This window comes from Cololabis saira, chromosome 1 (assembly GCF_033807715.1).
Source record: "Cololabis saira isolate AMF1-May2022 chromosome 1, fColSai1.1, whole genome shotgun sequence".
Taxonomy (NCBI): domain Eukaryota; kingdom Metazoa; phylum Chordata; class Actinopteri; order Beloniformes; family Belonidae; genus Cololabis; species Cololabis saira.
In genome coordinates, this window is record NC_084587.1 from 29,452,816 (window position 1) to 29,479,065 (window position 26,250).

General features: G+C 41.5%; 1 protein-coding gene across 1 annotated transcript; it reads right to left on the minus strand.

Moving 5' to 3' along the window:
• Positions 1-474: 474 nt before the first annotated feature.
• Positions 475-22,319, minus strand: lpar2b (lysophosphatidic acid receptor 2b). The gene is made up of 5 exons (XM_061720348.1): positions 21,956-22,319; positions 12,501-13,002; positions 10,746-11,240; positions 5,449-5,708; positions 475-1,559 (listed from the first exon to the last, which is right to left on the minus strand). The coding sequence occupies exons 2-5, from the start codon at positions 12,754-12,756 to the stop codon at positions 1,464-1,466; spliced, it is 1,107 nt and encodes a 368-aa protein (XP_061576332.1). The 5' UTR covers positions 12,757-13,002; positions 21,956-22,319; the 3' UTR covers positions 475-1,463.
• Between the last annotated feature and the right edge of the window lie 3,931 nt (positions 22,320-26,250).

Consider the following 26,250-nt stretch of genomic DNA (forward strand, 5'->3'; position numbering starts at 1 on the left):
AGACTTAAAACCACAGCTTATGTGTTGTAACTATAAAAATACACATGTGGCACCATTTTACAAGCCCATGTATGCAGTGGGAACTAAAGTAATATCCAGAAAACATCTTGAGGGGTAACAAACTGCATCACACCGAGTTTACAATAAAAATTTTTTTTTTTTTAAATGGCAAAAAAAAAAATTTTAAATGCCAGTTTTAGGAAAAAAGAAGAGACGGTCATTGAGCTTTACAACAATTAAAAAGCTAAACATTAATTATTGATGTGCTTGGGTGCATTTGAAATAATTAATGATGATTAAAAAAAAACAGGTTGTCATTTTATCTGTAAATCCCTGATGGACTTGCTGTGTCTCATTATATATATATATATATATATATATATATATATACACACATATATATGTATGAGACACATATACATACATACATACATACACACACACACACACACACACACACACACACACGTGTGAGTGTCCAAGTAATGATGAGTCAAAACCGTCACTGAGCAGGACTAGAAACATGTTGAACCATTCAAGTTTAAAAAAAATAAATAAAAAAAATCCAATTTCAACATTTTGAAGGGACTGAACTCTTGTGTGGATGCTTTGCTGGTTTTCTGATTTCAGATCTGCCCATAAGAAGGGTATTCTTGTGTGAGTTAAAGAGCGAGTCACAAGCGCTCAGCCGTCGCGTCTTAGGATAAAAACCACCAAGTTAAAACCTGTAGCTGACCTTAAAAAAGATTTGCAGTTTCTGTGAAACCTTTGGTGGATTAGACTGCATCATATTCCTAGCTATTCCACATCCACTCAGCTAACACTTTACTTCTCAGGAGGACAAAAAACCCCAGAGAAGTCTGATAGATGTTTACATGGAAACCTCTTTGAAAAGAGTCAATTCTATCTGCGACCGTGTTGCACATCACATATGATTTCTATGAATATAACCCCTAAAAGACCACTCAACATGATTGAAACACTGCAGTTTAAAATCAGTTTCAAAGAACAGCTGAGTCATGAAGGATGCTTTATTGCACTTTTGAGCTAGTTTTGTGAAATCTGCATTGATAACAATTTGCATCTCTCAGTATGAGCTCCGTCCACCTGACAAGACACCAGCCACGTGTCGTTGCCGGGCCGATAACCCGTCAGAAAACCACACACACGGGCTTTGTGACTGTACAAGTTGAGTCATTTCTTGTTTGAACTGTTAACTTGTTCCAGGTGTTCAGTCACCATGAACTGGGGGGGCGGGGGTGGCGAGTCATCTCAGCTCCATGGGGAAGTCCTCCAGGTTTCCTCTAGTCTCACTGGCGGCTGACGAGGGCGCGTCTTCAGCTCCTGCCCTTATGATACACATCACTCAGCGGTGGCGAGATGCCTCTTGAAGCTCATTCGTTTAACCACACAGAAAGTCAGTGTTCCTCACTTCTTGAGCGTGTTAAGAAGTTAATGTTGCCTTAATCCCATTTGGTGGCCGGCTCTCCTGATCCGTGGTGTATGAGGGGTGTCCCGTTGCTGCTCTCTATTGTCCGGACAGTGAGTTTCTTAGACTTCTACAACAGTAGTGGAGAGAAAAATGAGAGTATGAGATCGAGAGTTGAATTGAGGTGAAGGACCAAGAGGGAGAGGAGGGGGGTTAGGTACAAGAGAGAGAAAAACAAGAGCGGGTGAGTTAGTTAAGTCTAAACTAGCAAGGAGAGAGAGAGAGAAAACAGACACAAAACAAATGTATCCCCACAGGTACAGTTACCACACAGTTTGCCATGTTTCTAATTTCACAGCCCATCCCATAAAAAGCAAGAAAGAAAAACACTCAGAATGGAAAGAAAGACAAAGAAGGCAGATATGAACAAATGACACTTGCAGACAGTTTGTGGATTTATTCCTGTCAGTTGTATCAACAAAAAAAATAAACCCAAGTGATATAAAAATATTTCTAAATGGTCAGATCAATAACAGAATGTCTATACAGTAAAAAAAAAAAAAGGGTTAATGAATCAATTTATTTAAAATCAAATGGCAAATACTAAAACTGGAATATATACTCATTAACTTCTTGCAATAACATCCCCTTTAAGAGTACTTCTGGTAAATGATTTGCTGTTACCAATATAAAAGGATTAACTAACTTTAAACTGCATGCTGTATTGCACGTTTGATCAAAAACACAGCGAGGACCGACGGCGCTCAGACCTGCACCGCCCCCAAAGCCTCTTTTTCGGTCTTAATATCAAGTAACTATAAAACATGTGAAATAATGCGCCTGTGAATCCCCAGTGTCCATCAAATATGCATGCACATCCATGTAAGACTCCCTCATCCTTACACTTCCTCCGGCGTGTGAATGAGCGTGAGTCAGCGGGGGATGCCAGAGTAACGACTCAGGGGAAATGTGGCGAAAAAGGCATGACAACTCCAACCACTGGCACACATCTGGCCCGCTTTAAGAGCGCGCAGCGCAGAGGCACAGGATGAGCTCTGCAGCCAGGATGCAGAAATGCTGCCTTCGCAATGAACTAACTGAGAATTGCATGAGGCAACAGAACGATCCCAGACATTTGGGTATTTCCAATGAAAAAAAAAAAAAAAAAGTCTTGTTTACAGCTCCAGGCAGAGAGCTCTTTAAGTAATTCATGACATCGGAGGAGTTCTGATCAAGATCACTCCTTGATGTTTCACAAAAGTTTGCTCCTTGGAAAGTTTGACGTCTTGTCCAGATTAACTTACATATGCGTGGAATTATATCTGCATGAATAGTGGCACGTGTTTAGAGCGCAGAAAAATAAAAACATTTGCAAACAATCTGCATTCTGTAAAGGAAAACTATTGGCGAGTGGGGCTGTCATGAGAGACTACCACCCGATTATCGGTTCAAAGCCAAAGATTCCTATAACGTGACAGAACTTGTATGCCGGCCAAAGAACAAAACGGGGATGCTGAAATTGCAGTGACACAATAATACACAGGCTTTAACGGAAAGGGGGTTGCGGCGACCCGTGTGTGTGTGTGTGTGTGTGTGTGTGTGTGTGTGTGTGTGTGTGTGTGTGTGTGTGTGTGTGTGTGTGTGTGTGTGTGTGTGCGTGCACGTGGGGGAGGGTTTGTTGTCGACACATTTGAACATCAGGGGCGAAAACCTGAATGCCAACAGTTGTCACAGAGCACACTTGCAACAAAAGGAGGAAACGCCTCGGACTTATCTTAGCAGCTCTCACACAGACATCCCGGTCTGCAAGCAGAACTCAAACCAAGACGGTTTCACTTGTTTAGGGAAGTTGAGACATGTGCTCAAAGTTTCCTGCTCCAGGATCTGAAGTCACCTGCGAGTTGAAAGCCACCCGCACACGCAGAGGTAAGACACCCTGAAGCCCGGGTTGCTCTCAGGGCACATTCACCCTTCCTTAACGGTTCATGAGTGAAACAGTCATTTCATTTCAGGGACATAAGTTAGTGAATCATTAACGATTACTGGACATTGACTGTTACAACATGAACTGCTTTTGAGGGGGGAAAAAAAGAAAAAGAAGTTCCAATTAATGTGATAATCCACGAGTGCTTTCTGCTATTTATTCAACTGTATCCGTATCTTTAAAGGGGACCTATTATGAAAAACCAGTTTTCTCTTGCTTTAACATATATAAAGTGGTCTCCCCTCAGCCAGCCAACTCAGAGAAGGAGGAAAGCAACCAAATTCTGCAGTGTCTGTACAGCCGCCCGGATGAGCCATCCAGTGTGATGTGGCTTCTACGAGCCGTTCAGATTCTGATCCCGTCGTTACGCAACGATGGGAGCGATGCGTGAAACCACGCCCACAACTAACTCCGCCGGCCGGAGCTTCCGCCATTTTTTCGTAGCGGTGTATCGCGTCATTCAGGCAGCCAATCAGCACAGTGCCTCATTATCATAGCCTCCCCGCCCACTCAGAATCCCACATAGATAATGAGGTTAGAGAATGGGAAGATAAAGACATGGCTCAGAGGCTGAATTTCTAATCTATTTAGCAAACAAAAATCAAAACCTTGTTTTCAAGACATTCAAGGCCTGTTTAAAATAGGTATTAGATGCCATAATAGGTCCCTTTTAAGTTTTAAACAGAAAAGCTGACCAAAGCAATTTGAGGTGGATCCTCAAGAAGGTGATTAAAAAGGTTACTTAAATAGTTGCAGCGCTGAGTCTTTAGTCACAAATCATCATTTCAAAGCACTTCATCACTACTCATGTGCCTCGTTATCCCCATTTCCCCGTCCTCGCATCTCAGCACAGCAAGTAATGAACGCTGAAGCGCCACACGGACAAGACACATGGACAAGAAAAGGCACACACGGTGACAGAAAGCAGGTACAGCTGTGACTATATATTTTTTTTAAAGTTGGCACAAAAAGCATACATTCCAAAAAAATAATAAAAAAGGGAGAAGTTACAGTTTTTAAAAACAGAAACATGAGGTTACACAGGGCTTTGTACCGAGCACAGATTTGTCAAGAATTTGACAAACCAGAGAGCACACATCTGTGCTCATACAAATAAGAGAAAAAGTATTTCAAATCAAGAGAAAAAGGAACTGAAACAACTCATCCAAAACAGAAGATTTAGCACGAGATGCAACATGCACGGCTGAAATGGAGCTCAGAAGAGAGCTGGTAGTAGATTCAAGTATCCAGACTTCATCAGTTCTTGTTTTACAAACACTAAAGTTTCTACGACTGCAGTGGTGGCATTTGACTGCCTCGGTGTCATGGTGAGAGTTTGAGCACATAAAAAAAGTTGAAAAGGAAGCGAAAAAAGGAAATGAACAATTAGAAAATCCCAAAATAAACATTAGCGTACACGATCAGATTATTTGACACGCGTCGGCTCGCTGTAGGCAACAGCTTTTGTGCTATTATTTATAAATGAGGAGTAACTGGAGCCCTGAAGGAGGTGTGGATGCTCACCTGTTTGCGTGCTGCATATGGCGACGCATCAAGTTACAAATGGCACAAAATATGTGTTAAACTTTCAAGTAGATATATCAAATAGGAGTCAACTCAGGCTGCAAATGTTTGAAAAAACCTTCTGACAAAGGTTTACAGTTTTGACTCACTTTTCTGTTTTTCTGCCTCCAAGCATATTTGCAACACCGCCCACTTCAAAAAATAATCTTATTTGAAACATTTCTGGTTTAAAATATCAGTTGCATCAGTTGTTTATGTAGTGAAATTATCATCACTTGAGACTCAACTATTTGACAATGTGCCAGGGCTGAAGGGAAATTCAAACAAAAGAGGTGAGTAAGCTGACTTCACCTAGGTCGTCAGGTTTCAAGCTAAATCAATAAAAAAAGATCGGCGTCATCTGTTTAGAGTCAGTGTGATTTTAACGCTGTGACATAATAAACAGTCTTCAGAGTGAGTGCTTGTTTGGTTTGTGATCGCTGCCATTGGCGCCGTTGCTTTCGGAAAGTACCTCTTGCTCCAAGGTGTTAAAATGAACTTCGGAGGTGCCGCGGTGCTCCTCCCCCCGCTTGCACAGGTGGCAGAGGATCGCCTTGAAGGTATTCCTCATGTCCTTGTCCCTGAAGGAGTAGATGATGGGGTTGACGAAGGAGTTGCACTCGGCCAGCACCAGGAAGTACTTCTCGTAGCGCAGCACCTGACACATTTCGCAGCCCAGGCCGTCGAGCAGCAGCACAACCAGGCCGGGCGTCCAGCACACCACGAAGCAGCCTGTTGGGGGGAATTAGACAGCAGATGAGCTGAGAAGGTTCTGAAATAATCATGGACAAAACTAGAGAATGAGAAGTAGTAAGGGGCTTTTGCTTTTTTGGAGAGGAAGAAAAGGATCCGTCTGTTCAACTGTAGACATTCAAGGAGAAAACAAAAAAAAAAAAAAAAAAAAAGAAAATCCAGCGTGTGGAGTGAGTTTAGTCTGTGTGATCAGGTTTCATTATTATAATACTTGATAAGGCAGCTCAGGAATGTACGCACTAATATATATGCACACAAATAAACCATAAACGGAAATGGTAAAAGGATGTGGAAACACACACTCACACTTACAATGTGATATGCATTCCTCACACCAGACCACTCAACTTAACCCTAATGTCACACCTCACATGTAAACGTTCGTCCCTCAGCTTCCGCTTGAGCGGCAGCAAGAGCGTTCCAACATCAGAAACAAAAACGTCCTCATTTTTTAGTTTCCACGCTCGCAAACACTGAAGGGACTGGCCTGAATCCCTCTCACACCCTCCGATGTGTCACGTAGGCCCGGGGTGAGGCTGTTTATTGTAACAGAACCAGATTGTGAAGCTCCCTGTCAGGGTACGGCCGGGGCGTTTCTCCACCTTCCCCACAAGCCGAGCAGCTGGACCCTCGCTGCTGAGCGACAGGACAAAAGGCCTGTAACCTTTCTAAAACTTTAGTGGAATTTAATCCAAGGTTCGTGGTGCCGGAGGGAGGCTGGCCGAGACAGCGGAGTGAGGGCTGGTCCAGGAGAAAACAAAGGGAGGTTAGGAGAGAATGTGTGTACGTGAGGGGGGGGTCTTGCAAGTACGGGCGAGTTAAGACAGGAACCTGCACAACTCCAGAGCGCATTCACACCCTGAAGAGGCTCAAGTGTCAAATTCTGAGAAAAACTGTCTCCTGTATTCCTCGAACAAGAAGTCAGATCTGAGGAAGTGCTTAACTTGGAAACTGCACGGGTGTGAAAGTGTGAAAGTCATCCGCGTACGGTGTATTTGAACAATTCATATGCCAATTTTGTATTTTTAATAATCATTAAACTGGTTTTGCACTGTATAGCTGCACTTACTTGCTTCATCCTTCACCAAAAACACTTTGATAAAAAAAACAAAACAACACCTGTGAGACAGTGTTCTGATAAAAATAGACACAACCCTGTTGTTGACTTTTCCGTGCAGTCTTTGCTGCTGACTTAGCGACATTGTGATTTGATTTAATGGCCCCGACATCCTGGCCGACTTCTTTTCTGAAACGGCTCTGACTCACAGCCCACCAACTGTGAGCGACCTCCGTCTGCGCTCACTCCGTTCAGCCGAAGTCAACATGTAAACACACACTGAAGGTCTACTGGGCCTTGTTGTTTGGGAGGATTTTATGTGCAATATATGCATGTTATCAAAAGGAGCTCCCGAGTTTGCTGCCAAAATGAAAGCCTAAATAAGAAGCACTATGTTTGCTGTACAATTGAGATGACGCACAGTAATTTTATTTTCCGTAGGACCTTAACATTTTTTACCACTATTCAAAACCAACCAATATCACGACAGACTTGCTAATATCTTCTGCAAAAACAGCCAGTGGCTGCCAGAGGTGCTTTCTTCTGCGTTCAACTCCCGAGAAATTGAAGTTGAATCCAGAGGATAGACTACCTCGTCAGCTGGCCGGCCAACAGAGGTGGACAGAGTACTCGACCCCAGTACTTGAGTAAGAGTACAAATACTACTGGTCAAAATTTACTCCGTTACAAGTAAAAGTAGCTCAGTCAAAACATTACTCAAGTAAGAGTAGAAAAGTACTTGCTTTTAAAAGGTACTTAAGCATCCAAAAGTAAATGCTTTTAAATTTACTTTAAGTAAAAGTAAGAGTAAGAGTAAATTTCTTATTTTCCACATCAGTAAATTACTATATTTTTTCTAAATTAATTTAAGGATCTTTTAACTCTTGTTTCTGAGAATTAACTCTTTGAAACCAGCTGCACTGATGTGCTGCTTTTAAAACCACAATGTTATATAAAACCTGCAGAAACACCAAAAACAAATCACATGAATGGGATCATAAGAGGACAGCAGAGGATGCAGAGTTTATTAACTTTCTTCTCCTGACGCAGGCGTAGCCATTGTTGCGGCTCTGTCTTGACAAACGCAGGTTACTTTGGCGGTATCGTTTTGAGGAGGCTTGACGTATTTCCGCTTTACGTACATCCCAGTGGAGAGCGTGCACTGTGATAGGTCTCCTCCTTTGACAAAAACAGCTTGTGTCCAATAGGATTTTAGGGAAGAAGAAAAAAGAGCAGACCTGAAAGTAACAGGTACTTTTCAACCTTCCTAGAAATTTACTAGAGTAAAAGTAAAAATATTTGTCTTGGAAATGTATTCAAGTAAGAGTAATAAGTACCAAAGAAATCTAATACTCAAGTAAAGTACAAATCCTCTGGATATGTACTTAAGTACAGTACTCAAGTAAATTTACTCCGTTACTGTCCACCACTGCCGGCCAAGACACCCAGATCTTACTGAACCGGTCTGGGATACCCAGACGTCACTAAGGACAAGAAGACTGAGGTAACTTAACAGCCAGTCACAAGTAAAGACACTGACGTCACGTGATGTCTGTGTATTCGTCCATGTGTTTAGGTTTTACAGGCTAACATTATAATGATATTAAGTGGTTTCCAATGCTGCTATTGATGATAAACTTGCTTCAACGATGAATGCAAGCAAAACATTGTAGATGACAACAAAGCTTCCGCAATGTCTTTTAAAACTGACGCCATCTGTTGGCATTCAAACATTCATTTTATGTGTGAAAACTGAATTTGAAATATTCATCTTCTGAGTACTGAATTTGAAAATGACATAAAACTGACATTTTACATTCAGTGATTGACATTCACCATTGAGGGAAGTATAAAAAGGCAAGAGATGAGTGAAGAAGCAAGTTTAAACAACTCTGATTCAGCGTTACAAGACGAATGAACCTACAACAAGACGTGTTTTTGAAGACGGTTGTAAAACTGTGTGCTTGTTTTTAGAGAGCTGGAGGAATGTCCTGTTTTGAGATAAGAGGACCTGAAAGGAGCAGCTGTATGTCCACACAGCAAGTTGACCATTTCCACTTCTGGTCAGCATGGACCTTTCCTGGATGTCAGTCCCCTGCCGTCTTCCCCCAGTTTGTCCATTAAAGGCATTTTAATGGCATGACACCATTACAATGACGTCTTTTTAAAAATAGAAGTGCTTTCAAGTTTGACTGGATTTTAATGAGTGCCCTGAAGCCCGCCTGGGGCTCAGACCAGATTCAGGAGAAGAAGAAGTGCAACATCCATGGGCGATAAGGAGAGGAATTTTCTATAAAAATGAAAAATTTCACTGATGACTGTTTCACAGACCCCACATGATAAGAATATTATCTGCCATAGTTAAAGAATGCAAGTTATTTCACAGGAATTTTTTTCTTTTTGACAGCATTTTAACGCAGGTTTCAATTTGACTGATAATGTTTTGTTTTCACATTCATTTAAGAAAAAAAAACATACCTCCAAACTTTAAAATGTGACCATTCCTTAGTCTACTAATGTAGCGTAATCGTTTTGAGTCATTAAAACCCATTACAATTCACATTTTTAATTTGTATTTTTGCCAAAACCAAGAAAATGTGGCCCTTTAATCACTGAGCTGTTTACTGGTTTTCCTGCTGTAGGGTCGCTGTCACATTTCAGAGTTAAAGAAAAACACGTCGAGGAAAGTTTATATCACAGGAACAGAAATTAACAGTTAAACCGAAATATCAACTGCTAGATGTTGAACAAAACTGACATTACGTTTGTACTTTCAGCCCAATCTGAGGAAGGAATTAAAGAAAGAAGGTAATACACAATCACACCTCCTCCAGTCCTGCTGATGAGCTAGAGCAGGGGTCGGCAACCCGCGGCTCTAGAGCCGCATGCGCCTCTTTAGCGCCGCCCTAGTGGCTCCTGGAGCTTTTTCAAAAATGTTTGACCTTTTTTTTTCTCCTTTTTTTTCCCTTTTTTTCTTTTTTTTCTTTTTCTTCATTTTCTTCATTTTTTCTTCCTTTTTCCTTTCCTTTTTAATCTCGATCTTTTGCCTTTTTCCCCTCGACATTTTGCCTTTTTCCCCTCGACATTTTGCCTTTTTCCCCTCGACATTTTGCCTTTTTTCCCCTCGACATTTTGCCTTTTTTCCCCTCGACATTTTGCCTTTTTTCCCTCGACATTTTGCCTTTTTTCCCTCGACATTTTGCCTTTTCTCCCCTCGACATTTTGCCTTTTTTCCCTCGACATTTTGCCTTTTTTCCCTCGACATTTTGCCTTTTTTCCCTCGACATTTTGCCTTTTTTCCCTCGACATTTTGCCTTTTTTCCCTCGACATTTTGCCTTTTTTCCCCTCGACATTTTGCCTTTTTTCCCCTCGACATTTTGCCTTTTTTCCCTCGACATTTTGCCTTTTTTCCCTCGACATTTTGCCTTTTTTCCCTCGACATTTTGCCTTTTTTCCTCGACATTTTGCCTTTTTTCCTCGACATTTTGCCTTTTTTCCTCGACATTTTGCCTTTTTTCCTCGACATTTTGCCTTTTTTCCTCGACATTTTGACTTTTTTCCTCGACATTTTGACTTTTTTCCTCGACATTTTGACTTTTTTCCTCGACATTTTGACTTTTTTCCTCGACATTTTGACTTTTTTCCTCGACATTTTGACTTTTTTCCTCGACATTTTGACTTTTTTCCTCGACATTTTGACTTTTTTCTCGACATTTTGACTTTTTTCTCGACATTTTGACTTTTTTCTTGACATTTTGACTTTTTTCTCACATTTTGACTTTTTTCTCAACATTTCGACTTTTCTCGAGATTGTACTTCAACATTAGACTTTTCATTTTTTGCGGCTCCAGACATATTTGTTTTTTTGTGTTTTTGTATGTGAGTGTATCGGGTGTGTGTGTGTGTGTGTGTGTGTGTGTGTGTGTGTGTGTGTGTGTGTGTGTGTGTGCTTCCTCACCCAGGATCATGGAGACCGTCTTCATCAGGTTAAACACAGTTTCTCTGTGTCTAAGTTGGGTGGTGTGCTCCCTCATCTGCCTGCTCTTGTGCCTCACGTAGACGAATATCCGGGTGTAGACGGCCAGCATTATGAAGAAGGTGAGCAGGTTGAGGAGGCCCCAGAAGACCAGGTAGCTGCGGCTGTACATGGGCGCCATGGTGGAGCAGTTCTCCAGATCACACAGGCAGTGCCAGCCCATGGTGGGTACCAGGCCCATGATGATCGCCACCAGCCAGATGAAAACTATGATCACAAAGACCCGCCGGGTGCTCATCTTACTGTGGAGCTGCATGTTGAATATAGTCTGGTGGCGCTCCACGGCCACCGCCAGAAGGTTGAGCACCGAGGCCGTGAGGCTGGTGTCGATCAACCCTTGTCGCACAAACCACTGGTACTTGGACAGCTTAATGGTCCAGGGGCCGGTGTGAAACATCAGGTGGAGGTAGGAGACACCTGGGGGAAAACGACGAGGAACTTATTGCACAGAAATTTAACGTGTCTTTTCAATGTCGATTTGAGGCTTTCTGGCGGAGGATCTGCCAATTTGATTTTGGCCAATTGCTGTTTTCTTTCAAAGAGCCATCACAAACCGCATTATATCCCATCATCAGAGAAAGGTCACAGAAGCTGCTGCCCGTTTATGCACAATCTTAGTACATGCAGTGTATGATGGGTGTTGTATGGGCTCCTCTGCTGCTTGTGATGACTCAGATGCACTAATGACCGAAGACACTGGTTTCATTGTAGGGCTGGGCGATATATCGAGATTTTAATATGTATCGATATATTTTCAAACGCGATATGGTACGAGACAATATCGTTTATATCGATTTAAAAAAAAATATATATTTTTTTTATGATTTTGATATATCTTATTTTGTGACAAATTGACTTGAATGTTTTATTTGATATTTGCACAAATGTTTTGTTATTTGCACAACTTTCAACCTCAGTGGAAAAGTCTGCCTGTTACTGTCTACATTGTATTAATTGCACAGTGTATTTTAATTTAATTGTTATGCAGGAAAGGGATATTTGTTTTATTTTATTCAAGAAGCATTTTTATTCTATATATGCAGGCAGTTTATTTTTATTTCATTTATTTTATACATTTTGATATTGTGCAGACCTCTGTTAATAAAGGTACCTGTGTGACATTTGGCACAAGGCTTTGTATTAAAACTGACTGTTTTTTTAAGGGTTTGCCTCAGAAAAAAATGAAGCTAACAGAGATGCTATGCTATAATGCTTTAGGGGAAACTCCAATTATGGCACAGAAAAAATATCGATATATATATCGAGTATCGCCATTCAGCTAGAAAATATCGAGATATGACTTTTGGTCCATATCGCCCAGCCCTATTTCATTGCACTCACTGTGCACGCCTCCATATGCTGCATGTACTGTGGGGCTGCACCTGAGCAGCCAGCGCCCCGCCAGAACAAGATTTGTTTATGACATTACAGGAAAAGTCAGTCAACTATATTTACATAGAGACAATGGGTCAGAAGCAGCAACTCCTCCCCCCCTGGAGGTGGAGGAGTTGCTGCCACACGCAGTCAATCACTGCTTTATAGTAAAATAACTGATTATTAGAGGGCAGTGAAATTCTTAGTTCATTTAGGAATTTATATTAAATATAATGGTAATTATATAACAGTGATTTTAGTGGTAACTGGTGTCACAGAAACAAAATTAAGTAAAAATGTTACCTGCAAAGAGGTCTGCCAGAGCCAGATTACCCAGCAGGTAGTAGATGGGAAAGTGAAAGCGTCGGTTTTTAATGATGGCCCCGATGACCAAAAGGTTGGAGAAGATGACAACAAAGCAAACAGTCATGCCCAGAGTGACGATCACATAGTCCCGTCTGCGCCAGTGGGAGCTGATGTTCTTGCCGCTCTGCTCGTAGAAAAACTTGACAGTGCGGTTCAAGTAGCATCCGACTTCGTCGTCGGTCGTCGTATCCATGTTGAAGGTGGATGTGGGAATCACGGAAGCGCTGAAGCCGGTCGAGAGCGGAGATGATTGGCAAACAGGAAGCAAAAGGGAAGAACTATGGCGGCATTCAGACTCGCCCTCTCTGTTGGTGCGGAGATCGGCATGCCATCACCTGGACAGGTGATGACAGGTGGGATCCAAGTTGAAGGCTGGGGCCTCGCCTGTCGTCGCCGTCTGCAACACTGGATCCACGTTAGACGTCTGTGGACAAATCACCTAGGAATTTGGGGAAAGCAGATTTCATTTTTCATTTGAAGATGAGTTACAGAGCACTGCTGCAAAACCAGCAACACACCATCCAGGACTGTGGTTTAGAGGTCGAACTTTAAATCAGCATTAATCAGGTGATAATCCATAAAAATTTACATAAATCAACTCTGGTGCTAATGAGATTGGGTTTCAGAAAACTGATTTTGGTAGTTTGGATACTTGTTCTCCTAATTCATGCGTCTCTAGGCCGGCTATTAAATGAAAATAATAAACCCTTGAAATTTAAAGCCGTTCTTCTGTGTGTGCGCCTGGTTGATGTTCCTGCTGTTACTTGATAAAGAGAAAAGATTTTCTAAATGATGGCAAAATATATAGATGCAGTGTTTGAAATAAAGTGGGAAAAAAAATAACCTGACATTCTAGTTACAAAACTTTGTGAATTTATAATTTCCTTCATGAATTTAAAGTCAACTTTTTTCAAGTCTCCAGGAGATGTAAAAGAGACCATGTGACAGGAAATCCTCACACCTGATTCAGAGAATATGATTTTTAACTGCTCACTAGGGTCCGAAGTTTGTTTTGTTTTTTTAAAATTGGGTAATATTTAAAATATATTAAAAAAAATGTTTGCTTTACGTTTCAGTTTAACTGGGTTAAAATTTCTATTTACTTTACTTTCATATCTTTGGTCTATTTTTTACATTTTATTTATTTTACAAAACTATTTCAAACTTTTTTCCCCCCTTTTATTTATGTTTGCATTTCTGCTACAAGCACTTGAGGTAAGTATTTGGTGACACCACCTTTAACCTGCTGATTAATCTTTCTGACAAAACGCATCGATATGTTGTGAATAAAAGATAAACAGATAAGATACTTCCTTATCGTGGCCCTGGTACAACATACAGTGTACACTGTATCCGGAAAGTATTCACAGCGCTTCACTTTTTCCACATTTTGCTATGTTACAGCCTTGTTCTTAATTTGATTAAATTCATTTTTCCTCAAAATTCTACACACAACACCCCATAATGACAACGTGAAAAAAGGTTTTTTGAGATTTTTGCAAATTTATTAAAAATAATGATGAGCGGTGCCTGGTTTCCTCCAAACATGACGCCTGCTATTCACACCAAACAGTTCAATCTTCGTCTCATCAGACCAGAAAATTTTGTTTCTCATGGTCTGGGAGTCCCTCAGGTGCAAACTCCAGGTGGCTGCCATGTGCCTTTTACTAAGGAGTGGCTTCCGTCTGGCCACTCTACCATACAGGCCTGATTGGTGAATTGCTGCAGAGATGGTTGTCCTTCTTGAAGGTTCTCCTCTCTCCACAGAGGAACGCTGGAGTTCTGACAGGGTGACCATAGGGTTCTCGGTCACCTCTCTGACTAGGCCCTTCTCCCCCGATCATTCAGTTTAGACGGCCAGCCAGCTCTAGGAAGAGTCCTGGTGGTTCCAAACTTCTTCCATTTACGGATGTTGGAGGCCACTGGGCTCATTGAAACCTTCAAAGCAGCAGAAATGTGTCTGTACCCTTCCCCAGATTTGTGCCTCTAAGACCAATAGACCTTGGACGTCTACAGACAATTGCTTTGACTCCATGCTTGGCTTGTGCTCTGACATGCACCATGGGACCTTATATAGACAGGTGTGTGCCCTTCCAGATCATGTCCAATCAACTGAATTTACCAAAGGTGGACTCCAATTAAGCTATAGAAACATCTCAAGGCTGATCAGTGGAAACAGCATGTGCCTTAGCTCAATTTTGAGCTTTATGGCAAAGGCGGTGAATACTTATGTGCATGTGATTTCTTAGTTTTTTATTTTTAATAAATTTGCAAAACTTTCGAAAAACCATTGTCAATATGGGGTGTTGTGTGTAGAATGTTGAAGAGAAAAATTAATTTAATCCATCTTTGAATAAGGCTGTAACATAACAAAATGTGATAAAAGTGAAGCGCTGTGAATACTTTCCGGATGCACTGTAACTGGTTTTGTTTATTCAACGCATGTTGACCTTGGCGGTCACTCCAACACAAACAGCTCTGTTCCTGAAGGTAACGAACGCTCTCACGTCTGGCTTTTCAGCTCCAGTTCTGAGAAGTTCAGAGAGAGGATTTTCTTGAAGCAGCATTTTCTTCAACTGCTGGTCAATGGTGGGAAATACAGATTTATCTAAATCATTATGATACCATGTGTTTTAATCATACAAAAAAAACAACAAAAAAAAAAACAAAGTGTCACATATAAAGTTTTGGTGCATCATTTCCCATTATAGGCTTAAGAAAGGTTGATAATAAAGTTCATACAAATTATATTTAAAGTAATAATACATTTATGTAAAATGTTATACATTAAAACAACCTTTACACTGAACTGGATTTTGTCCGTTTTACTGCGTTTACCTTCGTAAATACAAAACGTGCGTGACCTTTAACCCGCTGAAAGCTGAGAGGGATGGATTTGTGTCTCACTGGAATCCTAACTTTTCCTATTCAAATCTGGTGTGTTTGCTTGTTTGCTTGTCAGCTTTAGCGCTTCAAACATTGGAACTAGACAATTATTTATCACAGATCCAAGTACCACCAGTAAATCTGGCAAAAACATGCTGAAAGACTTGATGAACTGAATTACATGACAATAACAAAAAAATTCTCATGTCAACGATAGAGAAAAAAACAAAAACAACGATGACAATGTTTGTTTTTAAAATTTAAATGAGAACATGATGGTAAGCCTCAGTCACACAGGCAGTTTGCTCCATGTCACTTAACTGTAGACGAGAAAATCTAAATCAACTTTACCTACACAAATACATGCATTAAATGCCATCTAAATATTGGTCTTAAATGGAAATATTTGACATCTATATTCCAAATCTCACATCTTAAAAGCATTTTCTTTGTCACAAGGCCAAAGACTTTCATGTGGAGCAACTGTCTTCGGTATCATGTGTCTGCAGAGTAAATATTTCACCTCTATACAGCCAGACAAGCCCGTACAGGAACCTTACGCCTGTGACTGTTATCAAAATCTTCTACAGTTCAGAGCAGAGCTCAACCTTCGCGACCCGACGCACATTCAAAAGTCTGCCGGCATGAAGAGACTTTAAGCTTGGATTTACAGTAAACAACGCAGAGGCTGCACGGTGAGTTTTTATTCTCATACTCTTTATATCCCTGTAAACGGCAGAGCAGCTGGAGGACACGGCAGCGCGGTCGACTTCGAGTTCAACCGACTCAACAATGGAAACAGCAGAGCAGCTCCCTGTGGCAGAGACACACCTCACAATTACACAATCCAGCTATGCAACACAATCTCAATCCAAACATGCATGATGCAGCGCGTGCGCGCACACACACACACACAGTAACCTACTCTTCAACCAAGATTCTGTGGAAACAAATGCCAAATCAAAATCTGAAAAATGTGGAGTGAAAGAATATCAGGAGCCCAGGAATGAAATGATGCCCCAGACTGAGGAAAAAAGTTGGATTGGAACAAGACAAGTAGAAGTAGAGACTGCGAGGGGAATTCACTTTCACCATCTTGACAAGTGGCACATTCTGACTGTCTTCAGGTCATGATGGCATTAAGAGTGTGAATGTGAGATGATTCACACACACACACACACACACACACACACACACACACACACACACACACACACACACACACACACACACACACACACACACACACACACACACACACACACACACACACACACACACACACACACACACACACACACACACACACACACACACACACACACACACACACACACACACACACACACACACACAGGAAACCACGCTTGGTTTCTGTTTTCTCAGCGCAGGACATATCGGCACAGATTTAAATGAGCTACAGCAAATTTTTAACAGTTAAACAAGAGCAGAGGTGTCTCTACATTAAAGTAATCCCCTACACTCATTCATGCAAAAGAGTCTGAATTATTCACTGAGTACGTACACACGTACAAGGAATCCTGTAAAGTAATGAAAACATCAGGAACGCATCCACAGCATGAAATGTCAGCTATTAGACATTCAATTAATCAACATCTGGTTAGAAGGATGCTTAAATTGTCCCATCCTGGCCAGCAGCTGATCCGTCAGTGCACCTCTCCTCAAACCAATAAGGCTGTTATTTAAAGGAGGAAGATGGTGTGAAGAGAAAAGCCTGCACACGTCTGCAGCTGCAGGTTCTAGACGTGGGTTTCCACTGTCACAGGATGTGAAGGTGACACAATGATACTATATATAAAAACAACACATATTTATGTGAAGAGTTAGAAACACAGAGAAAGAAGGAAGTGTGAGCAGTTGGACGGATGTTTAAATACCATGAAATAAACCCTATCCAACTTTCAGACTTGCGTGTGGTTATATGAGATAATTAAAAACATTTAGCCTCTTCTTCATAAAATGAATTGGATTATAGTTGGACTATATCTATTTGGACTGAATTAGACTTGTTTGTTTTCCGTCAAAAGTGCTTTGAGATGAGTTTTGTTGTGAATCCGCACAACACAAATAAATGTGAACTGAACTGACAGAATGGTTTCAGGTCTCAAGTCAATATATAATTGCATTTTTGTAACCATTTGCTCAGGTCACCCCGGGCAGAGTGAAGAATTCTGGGAATTCAGGCAACAGTAACCTAAATGCTGACTGATTAAAAGCCAGTTTACACTGGAAAGAGAAAGACGAGAGTTCAGAGAGAAAGGGGATGGATCAGATGCACAAACGGCACTGGTCAATGTCAAAAGAAAAACTATTTTTCAAACTGGAGGTCTATTATCTTTTAACTGCCTGCAGAAAACACGCAGCAGAAGCAGAAAACCCATCAGCTTGACATCTCAGGACGTCTGCTGTAATTGGAACAAATTTGCTGCGGCTTTCTACAAGATAAGACACAAAAGTAAACTCTGGTCTTCACAATACGATGAGGGTACTAAAAAAAAAAAAAAAAAAAAAAAAAAAAAAAAAAAAAAAGGGTACTGCAAGTCCTGCCGTGAACACAGAAGTCAGAGGAAGAAAAAAAAAAACTGTATTTAAAAAAGCGCCACTAGAAGCATAATATACAAAATGTATACGTAAAATGAGGTATCTGTTACCCTCAGTTTGCTGAAGCTTTCAGCTTATGATGAGCAGCTAAATCTTGTACATTTTCAGCATTAACACTGCAGCAGTACATGTCAGCGTCCAGAGTTCAAGTCTGAGAGGAGAGTGCATCAATCTGCCAGGACCAAGTACAGAATAGTCCGAGCGTGTCACGGTACAAGTCTAATAAATCTTAAACATGTCGTTCTTCAATGATCCTCTCAGATCCTCTTTGACATCGTAATGATTTCCTCAGACAGCTATCATGATGGTAAACACACCCACATGTATTAGGTCATTCATGAGCTTTAAGGAGAATAATATTCCACGTTAAACAACACATGTAATGAGAAAAGGAAAGTAATCCCGAATGGAAAAACCAACAAGGCAGGGGGAGATGGACACAATGTGCCCTCCATCAGCAATGAATCTTATAATGTGAACAGTAAAAGGACCTCAATATTCCAGATTACAAAAACTGCAAACTGTATAATCTTAACATCTTAACATCTTAGCATCATCAGAAACCGGCCTCGGCGTCTCCGAACGGTAACTGCTTCAATGCTGGGTTTTCAGTCTCACAAAGGCGCTTCATATTGAAAAAGAGTATTTCACAACAGATGGATTCCTAACCTGTTCAACAATATAGCACTTGAACATAAAGCAAATGGACCTCTTTTCTTGGTTCTTGAAAAAAAATGTCACATTTCATCAAAATGAATTATTCAGTTGTAACTGACCGGTGAGGAATTTCAAGCCATCTATAGGTCGTTCATCCTTGTGAGTAGTTAAAGTGGAATGGAAATCACAGTTTTCTGTGTAGTTTTCTTCTTGTTTTTTAAATCTTTGAGATGTTTTGGTCACATAAAAATCAGACCTGGATGTCTGGGAGGAGAATTAAGCATTTCAAGTGTTGAAAGGTGAAACTTGAGACCTCCTCCTCTACGACATGCACGAGGATGTTGTTTTGGAGAACAAGCGAAGTTTTTCAGACACTCCTGTCACAATTGAACTGATAACATGTTCCTGCCTGTCCTTCTTTTCCTCTGCGTTTAACGTTGTGGTAGTGTTTCCAAAATGTCTGAGCTGACTTGTGCTTCACATAGCTTCAGCTGCCTTTAAAAGGTTTTCTGAAAAGCACCCTCACAGCCAGGTGAGGAGTACAGTGTTTTCACAGATAACCTCAGGATTATTAGGAATTATGGATAACTAACAAGCTCTAAATCAGTGCTGTCTTGCTCAGGAATCTCTTGAAAAAGGAGCTTCAATCTGTCAACAAGACTAACATGAGGGAAAAGAAAACCATGAGCAGGCTCTTTGCAAGAACAAAAAACATAACTGGAATTACTGCATATTAATAATACGAACAATTTACAGAAGAATAAAGAAATCTATGCCATCTATTTAAAAAAAATAACACACCAAATTGCATGGGTTTCTGCTAAGCTCATTAAACTTTGAGCGTACAACTTGATCTGCACAAGCTGTAAGTGTTTGACTCCGACCATAATCTTGCTGGAAGCAGCGCCAGGATTTCCTTGTGGACTTAACTTGCATGACCCGTGGGTTTTCACGCATCTACATTTGTGTGTGAATTGACTGGCTTGAATCAGTAAACACCGGTTTGAATGCAAACCCCGTCATTAACAGTGGAGCCACACCCAGCTCTGTCCTCCCTCCTGGTCTCCCTCTTCTGAGAGAAGAGCTCAACGGCTCCACTTCAAGCAGCGCTGCAACGGAATAGGACAGGCTTGCTGCACAAAAAAAAACCAGGCAGGCACACAGGGAGGACGACAAGCTGCAGCGGAGAGAACGACAATCTGTTGAGTTTGTGACATCAATCTCCAAGTAAAAACAGACTGTGACACGAAGCTGGCGGGGCCGGCCATGTGTCGTCTCAGTAGTGATTCAATTCATTCACTTAAACGCGGTTCCACTGGTCAGTCTGCTTGAGATTTAGTTCTCTTTTTCCATTGCTTATAAGAACTCCCATTCAAAAGCATTACTCCATTCAAGCTCAGAGGAAACATGGACTTCCTTTGAGGTTAACAAGTCGTTGAAGAAAAAAAAAAAAGGAACCTCAGTATCAGTCTCTGGGTTTGGGTGTTGGGGAAAAGGTGTTATGGATTTCATGACACACAGACAACCTATCTGAGCATGTTTCACATACTGTTCATGGTATGGGAGGCATGACAGGATGGAAATTTATTAGCCAAGCAATAATGGTAAAAACATCAATTCTGGGGAGGATGTGATATATTTCATAGCTTTTTCTCCCACATAAAGTGGGTAGATAGTGAAGATAAGGGCTTATGAGCATGACAGACCCGAGGATTGAGTGAAATGCCAGAACAGGCTGATGTTTCAGACCATTGGCTCAACAAACGTGTACAGCTGGACAACTTTGATGCTAAGTTTAGGTATTTTATGAAGAGGCTTCACAATCAAGGATTTTCTGCTTTTCTCTTCTTTTTTTCCATTCCAAAGAACTGTCATAGCTGTTGTTGTTGAGCAGTCCAGAGGCTGGTTAATGATGGGGGGATATGCCCCTAAATGCAACATATGTTTAAATTCAATTCAACATAACCCATATTTACAACAACTCTGATCTGCAGAACTGAACTGAACTCAACTTTCTGCATTGCATTTATAGTCTAGGTACCTATTCAAGACGGCTCACACCTGCACTTTTAAAACAATACATTAACTGTGAAACGCAGGGGCGTCAATTGGGTATGAAGGTATGGCAGCCGCCACACCTTGGCTTCAAGGGAAAATGTAAATTTTTGTTTTTTAAATACATTTATGGAATTACTCTGTCTTTTTGTATTGATTATTCTATTACTTAATACATATAGAACTACAAATGCAAATCAGAACATGATCGATTTCACTAGTTATTATACACTGCAAAAACTCAAAATCTTAACAAGAATATTTGTCTTATTTCTAGTTAAAATGTCTAATTTTTAGTCAAAAAAAATCTCATTACATTTAAGACAAGATTCAAAAACACCTGTTTCAAATAGATTTTCACTTAAAATAAGTGGAAAAATCTGCCAGTGGAACAACATTTTTTTGCTTGTAATGAGAAGATAAATCTTGTCCCACTGGCAGATTTTTCTACTTATTTCAAGTAAAAATGTACTTGAAACAGGTGAAAATGGTCAAATAACAAGTTATTTTTCTGGTGATGACTCTTGTTTTAAGTGTAATGAGATTTTTTGACTTAAAATTAGACATTTTAACTAGAAATAAGACAAATATTCCTGGTAAGATTTTGAGTTTTTGCAGTGAGCGAGACTGCATTTGAAAAAGTTCCAATTTTCTTGACCACACAGATAAGCTACATAGCAGACTCTGTGATGAGTATTTGCTGGACGTGTTGATTGATACTCTAGTTAAGTTCTGTGACTCGTAACCTTGCCATACCTTAGCTTCCACTGAATTGACGCCACTGGTGAAACGTTATAAAATTCACCATGCTGTAGTGCTGCCTACTGTCACAAAATAAGGTGGCTACATTCAGCAAAAAGAAGATACAAAAATGAAATGTCTTATCCTGCGTAGAGGCCAGATAAGATTGCTTTTGCAGAGAGCAGGGTCATGTTTCACATGGATGGATGAAAAGGCTGCTGAAAGCGCGCATGGTCGGATATTAGAGAGTGTTAAGGCTGTAATCAACTCCAGACTCCCTCCACGTTACTTTGAGTCAGAGCAGATGATGAGATTGATCCCCTGATCATAGGTACAACAAAACTACACACATTTCAATCACAAAAATAAAAGTTTTCTCACAGAAATCTTTAGAAGCATGTTTACAAAACAGGGGAAAGAGCTGAACTCACCTTTGTCTTGCTTCTCTGTCAAGATTTCCCGGATAAGATCACGTCGAGGGAGTTGTGAAACAAAACCAGTCTCTCAGTCTCACCTGGGTTCACCTTCAAGTCTCCTTAAACTGTCACTGGGCACTAACAAGACAAGTACAAGCAGTAGAGACAGATCTGCTGCTTTGGTGGCGGAGTGAAGGATCACTTCCAGACTTTTTTAGGTCCCCCAAAAAAGAAAAAAGTTCAAAAAGGTGGATGCAACCTCCGTAACCTGTGTCTTGTTTCCGGTATTTGGGGCAGCGGTTACCTGAGCTGTGCGCAGGTCACGCAGAAAGGGTGCGGCACAATCCCGGTGGTTTCTGCAGCTGGTTTCTGCAGCTGCTCCCTCTCACCGAATCAGCGTCTGCTCTCCCTGCGCCAACCTGGGCGCGCTGGCCCCGCCCCCCGCGGGCTCCCATTGGCTAATGGGAGAAGGGTTGACCAATCAGAGTGGCGCTGAGCGTGTGATTGACACGAGGAGACAAACACCGCACAGGAGTTTAAACCTGATTTATGGTTCTGCGTTAAATCGACGTAGAGCATACGGCGTAGGGTACGTCCCCTACGCCGTAGGCTCTGCGTTGGTGTAACGCGGAACCATAATTCAGCCTTTAGTAGTAGGAGGTGAATCATTAATGATCAAGGTCGGCCTGAGGTTGGGACTGTGTTCAAGCCTATTGTGGTAAAGCAAAGGAATGTTATGATAAAACACGGTGTTATCTTGGTTTTTTTTTTGTTTCTTAGCAGTGGCAACTTAAATTCCTTACAACAAGCAATAACTTGGAGGGAGAAAAACACTTCAGGATACTCAATTCAGACTTAAACCCTGTCCCAATACTCCCCCTACAGTAGGGGGAGTATTGGGACAGGGCTTAAGTCTAGGGCTGAAAAGTAGGGGTAGGGGCCCTACCCCTAAATTCTGCGCGTTCCCGTGAGGGTAGTAAGATAAGATAAGATAAGATATCCTTTATTTTCTCCCTCAGTGGGGAAACTTATGTTGTTGTCAGCAGTACACTTAGCACACACATGTAGGGGAGGGGTAAAAAGACTGAAAAGTCAGAAATAAAAAAATATATAAAAAATACAAAAAGATACGTATAAAATATGTATAACCACAGGATATGAACAGTATATGCAGTTAAGAAACAGTGCAGAAAAGCAGGTGGAGTGTTGTGAGGTAGACTGGCAGATTGACAGATATTGCACATCTTATATTATTGCACATCTTATATTATTGCACATCTTATAGTCCACTGGCTACTGAGAGCAGGCCTGGTTGTAAAGTCTGATGGCAGCGGGGAGGAAGGACCTGCGATGCCTCTCGTGGTGCATCGTGGGTGACGAAGCCGGTCACTGGTGGAGCTCTCCAGGGCTCTGACAGTCTCATGAAGGGGGTGGGAGACATTGTCCATGATGGAGGACAGCTTAGCCACCATCCTCCTCTCCCCCACCACCTCCACCTGGTCCAGACTGCAGCCCAGGACAGAGCCGGCTTTCCTCACCACCTTGTCCAGTCTCTTCCTCTCTGCTGCAGTGATGCTGCTGCTCCAGCAGACCACCCCATAGAAGATGGCCAACGCCACCACAGAGTCATAGAAGGTCCTCAGGAGGCCATCCCTCACTAGTGGTGTCCCAATTCCTCTTTTCACCTAGGGGGAGTGGAGAAAACGAGGGTGGCTATGAATCTGTCCCTACGGATCGAGGGTTTTCGGATGCACCCTAGATTAACTAGGGACAGAAAATTTTCCCAGAATGCTTTTCGTCGTCATTTGCGGACTGAATAAAAAAAAAAACATGGCGGACATTTCTTATTTTTTAGTAAATAAAATCAATATTATGAGTTAGTTTCTCCATAAAAATGTGTTTTGATTACATTTCTAGCGAGAAATATATATTTTACTTTCATAATATTCACTCAGTGAATGTACATAATCACTCGTTTGCCCGTTGTTGCGAAGTCTTTTTCAAACTTCGCCAGAATAAAGGCTGATTTATGGTTCCGCGTTACACCAACGCAGAGCCTACAGCATAGGTTAGGCGGCGACGCACTCCGTACCCCGTACACTACGCTGTACCCTACACCGTAGGCCCTGTGTCGATTTAATGCAGAACCATAAATCAGCTCCAGAGCCGGCAGCCGGCTGTACTCATCTCGAAATTTTCGGAGCAAATTTCTTAACAGGCGTAGCTACAACTGTTAGATTTCATCTATTAAACCAACATTTATTTTCCTAAATTATTTATTTCAGCCAGTGGTCATTCTCCACAGAGCTGCAGGTTTCTCCCTGGGACGACGGTGCAGGTTGACCCGGCCGTGAGCTGCTGCTGCTGCTGCTCCGAGCCGGCGGCTCTTCTCCGAAAACATCGGATCAAATTTCTTAACAGGCGTTATTTGGATAAACTGAGCCCAGGTTGGGGATCTTAACGGTTACTTTTACGCCTGAAAAAATATTAAAACCTAATAAAGTGGCATATTAACAGCGCTACAGCTGAAATTAAAACAGCTTTTGGCTCTCGGCTTCCTGATATGGTGTGACGTATGTGCAAACGTAACTACGCAGTCGCTTACGTACCCAAAGTAAACCATGCAGTGACGTAGCAAGGAAAATTTAGGGGTGGTGCTGAAAAGTAGGAGTAGTGGGAGTATTGGGACTGGCCCCTGGGAAGATTTCAAGTGCCCTAAAACCTGTGGCTTCCTTTTTAGGGGTAGTGGTAGTGAGTAGGGCTAGTGGTAGAAAGTAGGGGGTGTATTGGGATTGGCCCTTAGTAGTTAGCACTGTTGCCTCACAGCAAGAAGGTTCCCGGTTTGACTCCCTGGCCCAGCAGGTTCTTTCTGTGTGGAGTTTGCATGTTCTCCCTGTGTTTGCGTGGGTTCCCTCCCAGAGTCCAAAAACATGCATAGTAGGTTAAATGATGATTCTAAATTGCCCATAGGTGTGAGTGTGAGTATGTCTGGTTGTCTGTATATCTATGTGGCCCTGCGATGGACTGCTGATCTGTCCAGGTGAACCCTTGCCTCTCATCTGTGATGAGCTGGGATAGACTCCAGCAGACCCCCGTGACCCTGAAAAGGATAAGCAGGTATAGAAAATGGATGGATGGATGGATGGATGGATGGATGGATGGATGGATGGACACTCGATTCAAGTCCTAACTCAATGTCAACATTCAACAAGCAATTTTAATGCATAGATTGTATAGATTGGTTCAATTTATCATAACTTGGCCTGTTCAAGGGTTTGATGACTTCAAGGGAGAGGAGAGGTCAGGGGGAGCAGATTCAGACGTAAATGAAAGCAACAAAGCTCATCAGATGTTTTCTTGTACATTGGACGATACCGTAATCCTGAAAGGGTTTGAAAAAACAGGATTCTTCTGAAAAATATTTCATCATTGATTTCTGGAAATGATTCACAGCAAATTTAATTACAGCAAGAGGAAGCCCCTCAGGGGACGTTGCTTTCCCACACTTCCCAAACAGAATTGCAACCACAGTATTACCAAAACTGTGATTATATACATGTGATTATATTTGATTTTGCCTGAGAAAATAAATGTGATATGTGAAAGTAACAATTTTCCTGTCATTTTGAAATCTTAAGAGATAAGCAGCAAAAATCTATTATAGCACCACTAGTAATCAACTGGTTTAATATGTTCTACCTTCCTTAGCCCAGCCTTTTAGATCATGGGAAAAAAGTAATTCTTGCTCCATAATCTATACCTTATCCTTATCCTTTGCAGAGTCACGGGGTTGGAGCCTATCCCAGCTATTTTCAGGCGAGATGGTTACACCCTGGACAGGTCGCCAGTCCATCGCAGGGCCACATATACAGACAAACAACCAGACACACTCACGCTCACACCTACGGCCAATTTATAATCATCAATTAACCTAGCATGCATGTTTTTTTTGGACTGTGGGAGGAAGCCGGAGTACCCGGAGGGAACCCACGCAAGCACAACATGCAAACTCCACACAGAAAGACCCTGCTGGACCTGGGAGTTGAACCGGGGACCTTCTTGCTGTGAGGCAACAGCGCTAACCACTAAGCCACCGTGCTGCCCAAATTCAATTCAATTTTATTTATATAATTTCTATTACAACACAAGTTGTCTCTAGGCGCTTTCCAGAGATCCAAAACATGACCCTCAAGCAATTATTACATAAACAATGGCAGGTAAAAACTTCCATAGTGGGAGAAAAACCCACTAAAATATCAGCGGCTTCATTGATGTCCAGTTTGAGGATATGAAAAACATGGTTACAGTCC

Bases quoted from the DNA above. Each gene is read 5' to 3' on its own strand.
- lpar2b (XM_061720348.1), bottom strand. From the start codon at position 12,756: ATGGATACGACGACCGACGACGAAGTCGGATGCTACTTGAACCGCACT. The intron at 11,241-12,500 runs GTAACATTTTTA...GTTTTCCCCCAG, and splicing joins TCTGGCAGACCTCTTTGCAG to GTGTCTCCTACCTCCACCTG. The intron at 1,560-5,448 runs GTACTTTCCGAA...CTACTGTTGTAG, and splicing joins TTAACACCTTGGAGCAAGAG to AAGTCTAAGAAACTCACTGT.